This window comes from Nerophis lumbriciformis, linkage group LG22 (genome assembly GCF_033978685.3).
Source record: "Nerophis lumbriciformis linkage group LG22, RoL_Nlum_v2.1, whole genome shotgun sequence".
Lineage (NCBI taxonomy): Eukaryota > Metazoa > Chordata > Actinopteri > Syngnathiformes > Syngnathidae > Nerophis > Nerophis lumbriciformis.
Window position 1 is genome coordinate 23,100,696 of NC_084569.2, and position 14,546 is coordinate 23,115,241.

At 41.2% G+C, this 14,546-nt stretch overlaps 1 protein-coding gene across 1 annotated transcript in view; it reads left to right on the forward strand.

Moving 5' to 3' along the window:
- The window catches only part of adsl (adenylosuccinate lyase), a 40,851-nt gene extending 28,170 nt beyond the window's left edge, over positions 1 to 12,681 (forward strand). The window contains exons 7-12 of the mRNA XM_061973983.2: positions 1,712 to 1,802; positions 1,908 to 1,977; positions 2,079 to 2,226; positions 9,917 to 10,097; positions 10,165 to 10,341; positions 10,409 to 12,681. Coding sequence (XP_061829967.1) covers positions 1,712 to 1,802; positions 1,908 to 1,977; positions 2,079 to 2,226; positions 9,917 to 10,097; positions 10,165 to 10,341; positions 10,409 to 10,495 — 754 coding nt within the window. The 3' untranslated portion in view covers positions 10,496 to 12,681. The remainder of the gene's footprint in view (positions 1 to 1,711; positions 1,803 to 1,907; positions 1,978 to 2,078; positions 2,227 to 9,916; positions 10,098 to 10,164; positions 10,342 to 10,408) is intronic.
- The last annotated feature ends 1,865 nt before the right edge of the window (positions 12,682 to 14,546 follow it).

Below are 14,546 nucleotides of genomic sequence, written 5' to 3' on the forward strand. Positions count from 1 at the left end.
GGAATCATTGATATAATACAATTTATTTGTGGAGCACTTGAAAAATAACCATTGGAGCAAAGTGCTGTACAGAATAACGAAAAGAAGGTACAGAAACTATCAAAGACAATAAAACCACCTAAAGTACAATTGAGACATAAAATAAAATCTAATAAATAAAAAATAGGCTAAAACACAATACAATAAATTATTGTTGCCAACTTAATGACTTTTACTATAATTACAACCCACCAAATATTGTTTAGCAAAAAAATCTAGTAAATACTTTTTGAAAGTCTGACCACAAAGCTTTTCTCAACGTGCACTGGGTGCTGCTGTTGGCCCTTCGCACATCTAAAAGCACTCACAGGCGGCTCATATTGTAGTTCAATTCAGTTTATTCAGGATAGCAAATTGAGATGCAGCATCTCGTTTTCAAGGGGTCCTAGCACAAATAAAGAAAAACATAAAACATACATTCAAAACACAGTCAAACACAAAAACACACTACTCTACCACTTCCACAGCACCCCACATCCCACCTGCTCACACACATTTACATAAACCATTGCGATCGAATACGATGCAATACAATACAACATCAGAAGCAACATAATACAACTTCAAAAACAAGAACAACTTGTTTGCAAGTTGGAAAATAAATTAGATTTGAAGATTAAAAAATAAGTAATGGACATTAGAAGCAGACAGATTATTCCAATCAGATTGGGCTATGAATTTGAATGACCTATGGCGTATTTCTTTATGAATTTTCTATGCTGTAAAAATTGATAATTCATATATCTAACAGAATAGGGAGCTGTTAACTGAACCTAATGTTGTTCTAAGTACATGTAAGTAAATACATTTAAAAAGACCCAGTAAAAGTGATGTCTCGACTTAAAATGAAGCCAAAACAGCCTGCTACATGACACAATGGTAAATTTTGAATGGGCACCTCAGGACAAATCTGCACAAAGAAATATATAAAATGTTGAGAGGTTTGAGTAGTGTTTTGGTAAACAACAACATTATTTAGTATGGGAAGTAACAATTGTGAAATTATTCTTTTTCTAACCAGAAATGAAAAGCAATTAATGGATTTATAGAGAGAGCCCAAACAGCCATACATTTTACAAATGTACATTTTTACAAATATAATCGATGTGGTTTAAAGGTAAACTCAGGGTCAATACAAAGACCAAGGTAATTTAATACATAAACTGGAGTTCCATCATTTAAATTAATATGCAACTCAAATAAACAAGATATACATAGTTCTAAACATAATTATTTTCCTTTTCATGTTTTATTTTTGACTAATTGTTTGCAATAAAGGCAAAAGTAAATTTTTATGCACCTTTTTATATGGATTTGTACTATGATGTTGCGGCGTCATTGCTGCCCACCCTTCCACAAAGCTTTGGGGAAATTGGTAACGTATCTAATCACGGAACTGGTTACATATTATAGCAATGTATATAATGTTGATACGTTTGTATTATTTAGCTAAGCGGGTTTTTTTGTACATATACTAAGCAGTGGTTTACAACTTCACTGTATTATACTGATGTTTTGGTTACCTCATGTAGGTATTCAAAAACACCTATTAATATGATACATTGCAGGTTGCACACCATGCGAACTACAACCAAAATAATACTAATAACTAAATAATATATATTTAAAAGACTGGTGTGTAGAATGTTCATGTGTAATCTGTGCTCCACAGAGCCTACCTGGTGACTGGTCAGACATACAGTCGTAAAGTGGACGTTGACAGTCTGTCCAGTCTTGCCAGTTTGGGAGCCACTGTCCATAAAGTGAGTCTCTAAGAGAAATGTCTCTCCCTAGTGGTGTGTGTGTTTACTCTCGTTAGGTCTCCGAGCACAAAGTGGCTAAAACTTTTACCTGTTTTCTCACTGCAGATTTGTACCGACATCCGCCTGCTGGCCAACCTGAAGGAGATTGAGGAGCCTTTTGAGAAGGACCAGATTGGTACATTCGCTCACCAAAACCATAGCCAAATTAATCAATCACTAATTTGGACCTCATACACCACTATGACAAAAAACATCACCACCTTTCTTTCCCTTCAGGTTCTAGTGCCATGGCGTACAAGAGGAACCCAATGCGTGCTGAGCGGTGCTGTAGCCTTGCCCGACATTTGGTGGCGCTGATGGCCAACCCTTTGCAGACGGCTTCAGTGCAGTGGCTGGAGAGGACGCTGGATGACAGCGCCAACAGGTCAGACTTCAATGAGAAACGTCTAGCGATAGAAGCGACTTGTATGTGTTCCTATGTTCCTACTAGGGATGTTCCGATCAGGGTTTTATGATGCCGATTCCGATACCAATCATCTATGAGTGAGATCGGCTGATACCAATACTGATCATTTATGGTCAGTGCTACTGAGAGTTCAACAATATTTAAGTTAGTTCCTTATTTTATTTGATTAGATACAATTGTTTGAGCAGAACAAGGTCGATAGTATACAACAACTAAACAGAAGCAAGAAACTACTATCTACTACTCATTTAAATCCATTAGTTTTTGCCCTCAAAGTCCTCCTGTGTCCAGGGAATTCTTCCATGAGTTTGTAAACATTAACAAAAACAACATTGCACCACAGGGTTTACGCTTGCGGTCACATCCTTCCCGATGCCCTGACCCACCACCATAAACCTGACGCGCCTGCAAAATATGGGAACTTTTCGTGCACTTTAAGGGCCTCAAAAAGGCGTCCAAACGTATGGAAGAAAAATCGCATCAATTTCAATTTCAAAGTGCTTTGCATCGCCCCCGCAGTGCTTGGTCCGCTGCTCAGGCGCAAATAAATTAATATAAAACAAATAAAAAATAAAAAAGCCACTTCAGATTGTCATTATAATTTATAGCAATTAGGATCAAGATCTGAACTTGTGAAACTGAGTTATTAACATTTTGTTTTGTGGCGAACCATCAGATCAAAGTTTGGTGCCATGCCGCATTCTGTCATTTACAAAAAAATGTTTGCAATTTATCATCTCCCATCCGTTTAGTAACGGTCTCTGATCAGCTAACTTGCAGAAATTACAGTTAAATTGGTGATGGTGTGGGGTAGTTTTTGCGAGTGGGTAGGAACAGGTACTGACCGATTGGGCACATCAGGGTGTCATCATTTTTACCAAATAAACTCAAGATCTGAATTCGTGCAGCCGAGTTATAAACGTTTTGTGGCGAATCATCGAAGCAATGTTTGGCGCCATGCCACGCTATCTTATGGCGTAGGCAAAATTAGTTTCTGCAATTTATAATCGCCTATATGTGTAGTATCTGTAAATTTAACCGCGACTCATTTGCTCAAAGTCCCTAAGAGGAGTTTGTTAAAGTACGACCGCTTTTTTTTGCCGAAAAATGGAAGACGAAAACCAAGATGGCCGACTTCCTGTTAATTTTCAGGTATGGGTTCCCAACACTTTTATGTGCGTCTTGTCATGATATACATCACTTGCGATTTACGTGAAACTGGTAGGAGGGGCTATTTTTTTCAAATTTTAAAGAGCCAATTTTGAAATTCAATATTTGGGACCCCGAAAATATAAAATTTTTGCCATACCAGACGTGCCCTAAAAATATGGGCACTTTTCGTGCATGTTAAGGGCCTCAAAAAGGCGTTCAAAGGTATAGAGGAAACCACAGCTGTTTCAATAGGGCGCTTGCGGTGCTCTGCATCGCCCATGCGGGGCTTGCTCCGCTGCTCGGGCCCTAATTATTTTGAGAAAATGAAAATATTGACCTAATCACTCTAGTATTGATCATAGACTGATACTACCCTTAATATCAAAACCACCAATTTATGGAACGATGCGCCCTCCTCTTACATGTTGTGTAAAGACTGTGACAATGCTGACACACCAACAGTTGTTATATTATCCTCTCTCCAGACTCTTTGTAATCTACTTGTTAATTTCCTGTTAATAACTGCTTACATTCTGCTGTAACGTGGATCCATCCACACTTCTTAAACTTTACTAAGCACTCATTTCTTGCTGTTGTGTAAAGTTTATAGGCTGCTCCTGGCTTGCTCTCAATAGCCATGTGTACATGGGCAACATTTATTTAATTTTATCATAATTCGGATTAGAATGATCCTGTGATGGACCCTGGAAAAAAATGATCCGATTTATGATGTGAATTTTCATGCTTCACACCTTAAATTGGAATACTTTACTGACATGCGAACCATATACTGTACTAGGAAAGGTGTGTTATTGTTTGTGCAATAGCTTTTGGACGAGTTTCTTCACTGCTGGTTGCTAAAAAAGCAGTGACTTCTGCTTGTAAACAAACATGGCTGCATTTCTGCTTGTCCGACGTTGTCGCTGTATTTATTTATAATGCTTGTCTTCTGTTCACTACTTTTGTTTTACTTCTCTGTTTGAAATGGAGCCGTTCTGTGCCATTTATGTTGGGATACGTGTAAATTGGCACACGTCTACAGCTTACTAAGTTCTGTGTACATGTTTTAACTAGCAGTTAGAACTTGGAGTAGCATAAGGTCGTGAATAAAACGGCTCGCTGAGAAGACAACTGGATTCCTTCTTTTATTGTTACATCATCCATGCACTCCAGACCATACGTTTTTTTTTTGCTAGTCTCTGTTTTAAAACAAAAAACTCAACAGTATATAACCGACTTCTGTACATGTTGAATTGGGGGAGACCGCAGCAAGACAATCGCTTCATTCCGAGACTATTACATTTAGGCCCCCCTCCACCACTAAAGTATAACTGACATTAAAGAAATGTACAGTAGGGATCATTTCAACCCGAATTTCAGAAGAAGTGTTTACATGCGCTCCAATCCAAATGACTATCGGCATTAACCACCCGTCTTGATCGGAATTCAATTTTGATCCGAACGTGTGGTGGGGTCAGGGTTGGCTTTTAATTAGAATAATTGTGTCCGTAGTGTGTAACATGTTTACGTAAGATACTAAAAAATACAGTTTATTTGCTGCCAGAAGTGACTTTTGTGAATTTATGTGAGCGACTCCACACTGTGTATGGAAACACACAATCAGGTTAATCTAGTAATCCTAGACGACATCAGCATTTGTCATCAGCATTGGAAGGCATTAATTGGCAATAGTGATTGCGTGTTTTTTTCCTGAAATTCAGCCGATCGGTAAATACTTAGTTGCTACCACAGTGGGAACCTCAAAGTTGAACACCTAAAAAGTTGTACTTTACATTTGAAGATCAACCAGCATATTTTGGAAAATGTGCCTTAAAAGCCACAAACCATCAGAGAACAAGTGTGTTGTTTGTGCTTCTTTTTTAGCTTTTGTGTGATGCCACCACAGAAGCATAAGAGTGACCACATAGCAAAAGTGCACTGGGAAAAGGAGCTCACTGCTATCAGAGATGGCAAAGAGGAAAAGTGCAATGATAACCAACATTGGAATGAGCATGCATATAGCTGTTTAGTACAATAAATTATATTAATAGGGATGTGTTGATCGATCGGTCACCAATCAGTATCGGACGTTTTTCGTCCATCCATCCATCCATCTTCTTCCGCTTATCCGAGGTCGGGTCGCGGGGGCAGCAGCTACTCAGTGGCCTAGTGGTTAGAGTGTCCGCCCTGAGATCGGTAGGTTGTGAGTTCAAACCCCGGCCGAGTCATACCAAAGACTATAAAAATGGGACCCATTACCTCCCTGCTTGGCACTCAGCATCAAGGGTTGGAATTGGGGGTTAAATCACCAAAAATGATTCCCGGGCGCGGCCACCGCTGCTGCCCACTGCTCCCCTCACCTCCCAGGGGGTGATCAAGGGTGATGGGTCAAATGCAGAGAATAATCTCGCCACACCTAGTGTGTGTGTGACAATCATTGGTACTTTAACTTTAACTTTAACTTTAAGCAGGGAAGCCCAGACTTCCCTCTTACCAGCCACTTCGTCCAGCTCCTCCCGAGGGATCCCGAGGCGTTCCCAGGCCAGCCGGGAGAGATAGTCTTCCCAGCGTGTCCTGGGTCTTCCCCGTGGCCTCCTACCGGTCGGACGTGCCCTAAACACCTCCCGAGGGAGGCGATCGGGTGGCATCCTGACCAGATGCCCGAACCACCTCATCTGGCTCCTCTCGATGTGGAGGAGCAGCGGCTTTACTTTGAGCTCCCCCCGAATGACAGAGCTTCTCACCCTATCTCTAAGAGAGAGCCCCGCCACCCGGCGGAGGAAACTCATTTCGGCCGCTTGTACCCGTGATCTTGTCCTTTCGGTCATGACCCAAAGCTCATGACCATAGGTGAGGATGGGAACGTAGATCGACCAGTAAATCGAGAGCTTTGCTTTCCGGCTCAGCTCCTTCTTCACCACAACGGATCGATACAGCGTCCGCATTACTGAAGACACCGCACCGATCCGCCCGGGAGAGAACCATGGACTCGGACTTGGAGGTGCTGATTTCCATCCCATTCGCTTCACACTCGGCTGCGAGCCGATCCAGTGAGAGCTGAAGATCTTGGCCAGAGGAAGCCATCAAGACCACATCATCTGCAAATAGCAGAGACCTAATCCTGCAGCCACCAAACCAGATACCCTCAACGCCCTGACTGCGCCTAGAAATTCTGTCCATTAAGGTTATGAACAGAATCGGAGACAAAGGGCAGCCTTGGCGGAGTCCAACCCTCACTGGAGTCCAACCCTCACTGGAAACGGGTCCGACTTACTGCCGGCAATGCGGACCAAGCTCTGACACTGATTATACAGGGAGCGAACCGCCACAATAAGACAGTCCGTTACCCCATACTCTCTGAGCACTCCCCACAGAACTTCCCGGGGTACACGGTCGAATGCCTTCTCCAAGTCCACAAAGCACATGTAGACTGGTTGGGCAAACTCCCATGCACACTCAAGGACCCTGCCGACAGTACAGAGCTGGTCCACAGTTCCACAACCAAGACGAAAACCATACTGTTCCTCCTGAATCCGAGGTTCGACTATCCGGCGTAGCCTCCTCTCCAGTACACCTGAATAGACCTTACCGGGAAGGCTGAGGAGTGTGATCCCACGATAGTTGGAACACACCCTCCGGTTCCCCTTCTTAAAGAGAGGAACCACCACCCCGGTCTGCCAATCCAGAGGTACCGCCCCCAATGTCCAGGCAATGTTGCAGAGTCTTGTCAACCAAGACAGCCCCACAACATCCAGAGCCTTAAGGAACTCCGGGCGGGTCTCATCCACCCCCGGGGCCTTGCCACCGAGGATCTTTTTAACTACCTCGGCAACCTCAGCCCCAGAAATAGGAGAGCCCACCACAGATTCCCCAGGCCCTGCTTCCTCATAGGAAGACGTGCTGGTAGGATTGAGGAGGTCTTCGAAGTATTCCCTCCACCGATCCACAACATCCGCAGTCGAGGTCAGCAGAACACCATCCCCACCATACACAGTGTTGATAGTGCACCGCTTCCCCTTCCCGAGGCGGCGGATGGTGGTCCAGAATTGCTTCGAAGCCGTCCGGAAGTTGTTTTCCATGGCCTTCGTGAACTCCTCCTATGTCCGAGTTTTTGCCTCCGCGACCGCTGAAGCCGCACACCGCTTGGCCTGTCGGTACCTGTCTGCTGCCTCCGTAGTCCTATGAGCCAAAAGAGCCCGATAGGACTCTTTCTTCAGCTTGACGGCATCCCTTACCGCTGGTGTCCACCAGCGGGTTCTAGGATTACCGCCACGACAGGCACCAACCACCTTGTGGCCACAGCTCCAATCGGCCGCCTCGACAACAGAGGTACGGAACATCGTCCACTCGGACTCCATGTCCAGCGCCTCCCTCGTGACATGTTCAAAGTTCTTCCGGAGGTGGGAATTGAAACTCTCTCTGACAGGAGACTCTGCCAGGCGTTCCCAGCAAACCCTCACAATGCGTTTGGGCCTGCCAGGTCTGTCCGGCATCCTCCCCCACCATCGCAGCCAACTCACCACCAGGTGTGATCGGTAGAAAGCTCCGCCCCTCTCTTCACCCGAGTGTCCAAAACATGAGACCGCAAATCCGATCACACAACTACAAAGTCAATCATGGAACTGCGGCCTAGGGTGTCCTGGTGCCAAATGCACATATGGACACCCTTATGTTTGAACATGGTGTTTGTTATTGACAATCTGTGACGAGCACAAAAGTCCAATAACAAAACACCACTCGGGTTCAGATCCAGGCGGCCATTCTTCCTTATCACGCCTCTCCAGGTTTCACTGTCGTTGCCAACATGATGTTTTTCGTGAAATACGTATTTGTCTTTGCCGATTAATGCCAATCAAAAACGCTGAGCCACTATCACTGGAGGACAAGGCTAAACATGTTGCATATCGAGGGAAAGCCAGGAGCAGGCATGCTAATAGCTAAGCTAACCGCTAGGCTAACTTTAAACAACGGCAAGAAATAAGTGTTTGGTAAATGTTAAAGAGGTGTAGATGGAACCACGTTACAGCAGAAAATGAGCAGAAAAAAATACCAGGAAAATAACAAGTAGATTAAGAAGAGTCTAGGAAGAGGATGATATAACCGCAATTGTTGTTGTGTCAGTGATGTCGCATCAAAGTCAGTACATGATATGTAAGAGGAGGGCAGCTCAATCCATAAATTGGTAATATCCATACCAAGGGGAGTATGGTATGGATATACTAAAGTGATTGGGTCGTTATTTTTATTTTCTCAAAATACGTTTTTTGTTTTTGTTAATGTTTACAAACTCTTGGAATAATTCCCTGGACACAGGAGGACTTTGAAGGGAAATGATTATGTTTTGATTAAGAGATTGTATCTACTAAAAGAGAAATAATATTATGTTGACATTGTTAAACTGCCAATAGCACTCACCATAAATACATTGAAAAATGTACAATAAATACGTGATTGAATTGGCCAATCTCACTCATGGATGATCAGTATTGGAATCGGCAGCTTAAAACGATGAGTGGAACAGCCCTAGATATTAATCAATTGATAAAGCAGGTGTTAGACTTTATTTTAGTTTTATTGGACAGTGGTCTCTACCCTTCTGGGAAAAACTTGGAGAACATATTGTTTCACTGTTTTCGTATTAATTTTGAGTTTGGCTAATATTTATCCTCAAATGCAGTGATTCCCAAACTGTGGTGGTACACAGGCTCCATCTTGTAGCACGTCAAGAATCACTTTGTTAAAGTACAGTGTTTTATTTTCCTATATGTAAACAGTGTTACTCTTCACACTGTGTGTAATGTTACAGTGGCCAAAATAATTAAATATACTTGTTAATCAAGACCTCTGCCTTGTTTTTAATGAATAATTGGGTCATGATGTTGTTTTATAAGGCAAATATTGAATCTGTCACCTGTTATGTCATCTCCACATGGTTTGGAAATCTGTCTGTCAAACTCAAAACCCAACTTTAAAACCTTATCAAGAGGTCTGGTAAAATAATTGGCTTGCAGCCCCCTTGTTCCCTTCAAGAAATATTCAACAAGACAGTGAGGAAGCAGGGTCTTAAAATCACCCGTGGCCCAGACCACATACTTCAAAGTGAAATTGTGTTGATGGTAAATGGTACAGAACAGCAACATACAAACTCAACAGGTATAGATTTTCCTTTGTCCCACTGGCAATCAAAGCACTTAACAGAAAACTACTGTAATAACCGGATGCAATAATGAGTGCAATATTGGGATAGTGCAATACGGGGGGAGTGTAATGTGTGATCTCATAACTTAACTGATATACCTGCACACTGTTCACTGTTGTCACCGGATTATCAGATTAACTGTATGTCCTGTATGTGTTGATGTCCAAGACAAATTTCTCCTCTGAGACAATAAAGCTAATTATTGTTATTATTATTACTATGCTAGTGTATTTTAATGTTGGTCATTATGGTGGTACTTGGAGAGCAAAGTTTGAGAACCACTGATCTAATACGTAGGAGGATCTCTCTGCCGGAGTCCTTCCTCACCGCTGACATCATCCTGAGCACTCTGCAGAACATCACCGAAGGTCTGGTGGTCTACCCCAAAGTCATAGAAAGGCACATCCGCCATGAGCTGCCCTTCATGGCCACAGAGAACATCATCATGGCCATGGTGCAGGCCGGAGGCAACAGACAGGTACTGCGTCATGGACAACGCGTACTGTGTAGAGAAACCTTGTTCTTCACGCACTAGTTCTTCACAGGACTGCCATGAGAAGATTCGTGTCCTCTCCCAGGAGGCGGCTGCTGTGGTCAAGCAGGAGGGCGGCGACAACGACCTGCTGGCAAGAGTCCAGGCGGACCCTTACTTCGCTCCCATTTTGGAACAACTGGACGCCCTGCTCGACCCCAAGACCTTTATCGGACGTGCTCCCCAGCAGGTGAACCACGGCTTCTTTCATTCTGTGATCCATATCATCCACTCGCCATCATGATGATTGTCCTCAGGTGGCCAGATTCCTGTCAGAGGAGGTGCGCCCTCTGCTGGAGCCTTACAACTCCAAAATGGATGTCAAGATGGAGCTTGAGCTCTAACACACTCGAACACACACAGGCCGTCTCAAGTACTTCCATCAGTACACTTCAATATGTATACTATGTACACTATGTACTTATTTCCTGACTTACCGGAAACGGCGATTGCAATATCCAACCGCTCAACTTAGTCCCGCCCCTGCCGCTAAGTAGACAAGATAGTGATGATCAAAGGTGGTAAGGGTCCAAAGCTGCACACTCACCATTTGGTGTTTTTAGTGCACTAACCAGGTACTGACAGCACACTCAGAAGTCTAAGTATGGAAGTACAGTGCACAAATTGAGAGAGAGCCACCAACCCTTAAAGTAGCAATATAGTGAAAATAACTTTTTAACTGTAATAGAAAACATCATGAATTAGTTGTCTGTTGTGTTGATGACTGTAACAACACATTATGTAATAATGTAATACATTTTTACCTCATTATTTCATAATCGAACACATTATGTAATACACTTGTTTTTGCCATACCTTTTTTCATAATGCGGGTGCTGCACTTTTAAAAAAAGTTAAATTTAACAATTTAGTCCATTATGTAATAAATCATTAAAACACATGCCTTAATTATGAAAACTGTCACAGCAAGGCCTAAAATATTTAGATTTTCATTACATTTTTCACAAACAACAATCAATTTGGTCATTGATGGAAGAAAACTAATGTTTCTGTTTCATATTTGCATTAGAGGTTCTATTCTTAGTATCATGTGTAGTATAGTGTTATCATAACATAATCTATATTGCATGAGTGTATGCCCTTCAACATTTTAGTGCAATGGTCATTCTCATGTCTGTAATAAATCATTAGTATAACTTTTGTTTATGGCTTGCAACCACATTCTCCATTATAATCAGTAAAGCTACATTTGATGTATTTGATCAATGAAATGTTCTATTGGAGTCTTAAAATCAATTCTAATAATAAACATTTTGTGTTTCTCTGATAGTTTTTCTAATTAAGGCATCAAATCCGATGGCTTATAACATCCATCCATCCATTTCTACCGCTTTTCCCTTTTTGGGGTGGCGGGGGGTGCTAACATACTGCTCCAAATTAGTACATTTTACTAAAAAAATGCCCTTTGAAATAACTTTTGCAATACGTAATAAGCTATTACCGTACAAAAAGTGTCAACGTACAAAATGCTTTTAAGAATTTTATTACAAAATGTAGAGTTATTACATAATGAGGTGACAATGTATTACATTATATAATGCTTTCTTACAATGCCTCTTTTGCCTCCTGACTTTTAAAAAAACATAAAATCAGGAATGATTTTTCATGTTAAAATGAGATTCACCAACAAACTACAATAAATGATATGACTGATTGGAATTCTCTTCTATCATGTTTTTAAATAAATTGCAGATTTTTTCATAGGGGAGATAAAGAACCTTGCATCGGGTTTACTGCATTGCAGTACTTCACAAACACACGCAACTTATGAGTTGAATTGGTTCTGTGACAGAGCTCTTAACTCAAAACACTTGTACCGGTATGAAATCTAAAAACTGTATGATAACTGTAATCAAATTAATTGGTGTTTGGCCCCCCCAAAACAGCACACTTTTACAATGTAACATGCCTTTTAAAAAGAAAAACAAACTTCTGTATAATACATGTTGTCTAAAAACAATACAATATAAAGTACTACAAACAACTGAAGTAACGTAATAATAATGTACAGCATTTACTGTACCTTCGAGAGTGGTATCCCCTTCCAGCTGCTTTGTCAAACACCATCAGCAGCTTTTATATATTCTCATGGATAAATGTCCATCGTTTAGATATTACTTTAACATCCTTGGCTGGTTAGCAACACACTGTCATGTTTTTCTTCTCAGCACTGACCTTCACACTCAATTACTTCCTTACCATGCTTGAAAAACAAAGTTATAGCCATCTCTAGCTTCAAACTAATGCTGGCGAATGAGATTACACTTTTGGGGGGCGGATCTTTGTGGTATTTACTACGCCAACAAATGGCACAGATGCTTTTAACTAGGGCTGGGAATCAAAAACAAAGTGCCCAGTGGAATCGCTTGCCTATTTTTTAAGCCATTCCCTTATGGATGCCAGAGGTTGGGAATGACATCATTACGCAACGTGTGTAGTAACGTCAGAAAGCACCATGACGGCCCCAGTTAGAGTTGAGTACATTTTACAATAAACGATTGCAACAGTACTTCTTGTAATAACTGTAAGATTGCTATTTAATCAAGAGAAGAATATACGAGCAATATGTTGAAACATTTGAACACAAAGCATGCAAAAACTATAAATGAATGTCACGTTTTTAAACTGTGAGATCTCATCCCAGCAGCAACGCTAGCATGTCATCTGCCGCAAATACAACAGGTATTAATATATATATATATATATATATATATATATATATATATATATATATATATATATATATATATATATATATACATATATATACATATACATATATATACACATACATATATATATATACATATATATATATATATATATATATATATATATATATATATATATGTGTGTGTGTGTATATATATATATATATCAGTGACGTGCGGTGAGGTTGATGGCTGGTGAGGCACTGACTTAGTCAGATTTACAAACATATGAACCCTAAAGAGTATCTTATTCACCATTTGATTGGCAGCAGTTAACGGGTTATGTTTAAAAGCTCATACCAGCATTCTTCCCTGCTTGGCACTCAGCATCAAGGCTTGGTATTGGGGGTTAAATCACCAAAAATTATTCCCAGGCGCGGTGCCGCTGCTGCCCACTGCTCTCCTCACCTCCCAGGGGGTGATCAAGGGGATGGGTCAAATGCAGAGGACAAATTTCACCACACCTAGTGTTTGTGTGACAATCATTGGTACTTTACCTTAACTTTAACTTTACACATACAAACTGTAGCACACAAAAAAGCACTTTTAATTTAAAAAAAACGTTATTATGGTCTTACCTTTACTTATAAGTGCGGGAACAGTGGTGTTCGTGTTGGAGGAGTTGTGAATGAATGAAATATGAAATCCGTGCTGCAGTCTGCAGGTGTACCTAATGTTGTGTCCCTGCAGTCGTTCACGGCTCCTTCGGCGCGAGCATTGTTGTTTTTGCACTTTTTGGCTTCTTGTTAAGTGACTTTTTTTGGGTGGATTCGGTCTTGCATGTGGAGGGTTTGGGTGTGGGCTTTGGTTGGTGTGGCGCTCCCGTCGGGGGGTGCATTCTGCGGCGGGGGTGCATTAACCGGCACCAGGAGGCGGGATTACTGCGAGCCTCACACAGTGCGTCTTCGCAGCAGTTTTATGATTGCTCAGCACAAGAAATACTTTACACACATACAGTTGTTGACAAAATACACTGTACATTATATACCTCAGCTAACTAAACTATGGAAATGTATAATATAATTCATATAGCAATACGGTCTCACTGCACAGCAGGCCAGCAGTTAGCCGAGTCCGCAATCCATGGTGAGGCACAACTGAGTGACGTGCCTCAACTGGCTGCTGATCACCGCACCGTCTCTTAGTATTTGAACGGCAAATGTGAAAATTCAGCGATTTTGAATAAAAAATAATCCAAAACTGGTGAAGTTAAATGGAAAATAACTTTATAGTATAATCACTGAATACATATAACAATTTAATTAATTTTTTTTCTTTCCAGTGACCGCACGTCACTGACGTGTATATACAGGTAAAAGCCAGTAAATTAGAATATTTTGAAAAACTTGATTTATTTCAGTAATTGCATTCAAAAGGTGTAACTTGTACATTATATTTATTCATTGCACACAGACTGATGCATTCAAATGTTTATTTCATTTAATTTTGATGATTTGAAGTGGCAACAAATGAAAATCCAAAATTCCGTGTGTCACAAAATTAGAATATTACTTAAGGCTAATACAAAAAAGGGATTTTTAGAAATGTTGGCCAACTGAAAAGTATGAAAATGAAAAATATGAGCATGTACAATACTCAATACTTGGTTGGAGCTCCTTTTGCCTCAATTACTGCGTTAATGCGGCGTGGCATGGAGTCGATG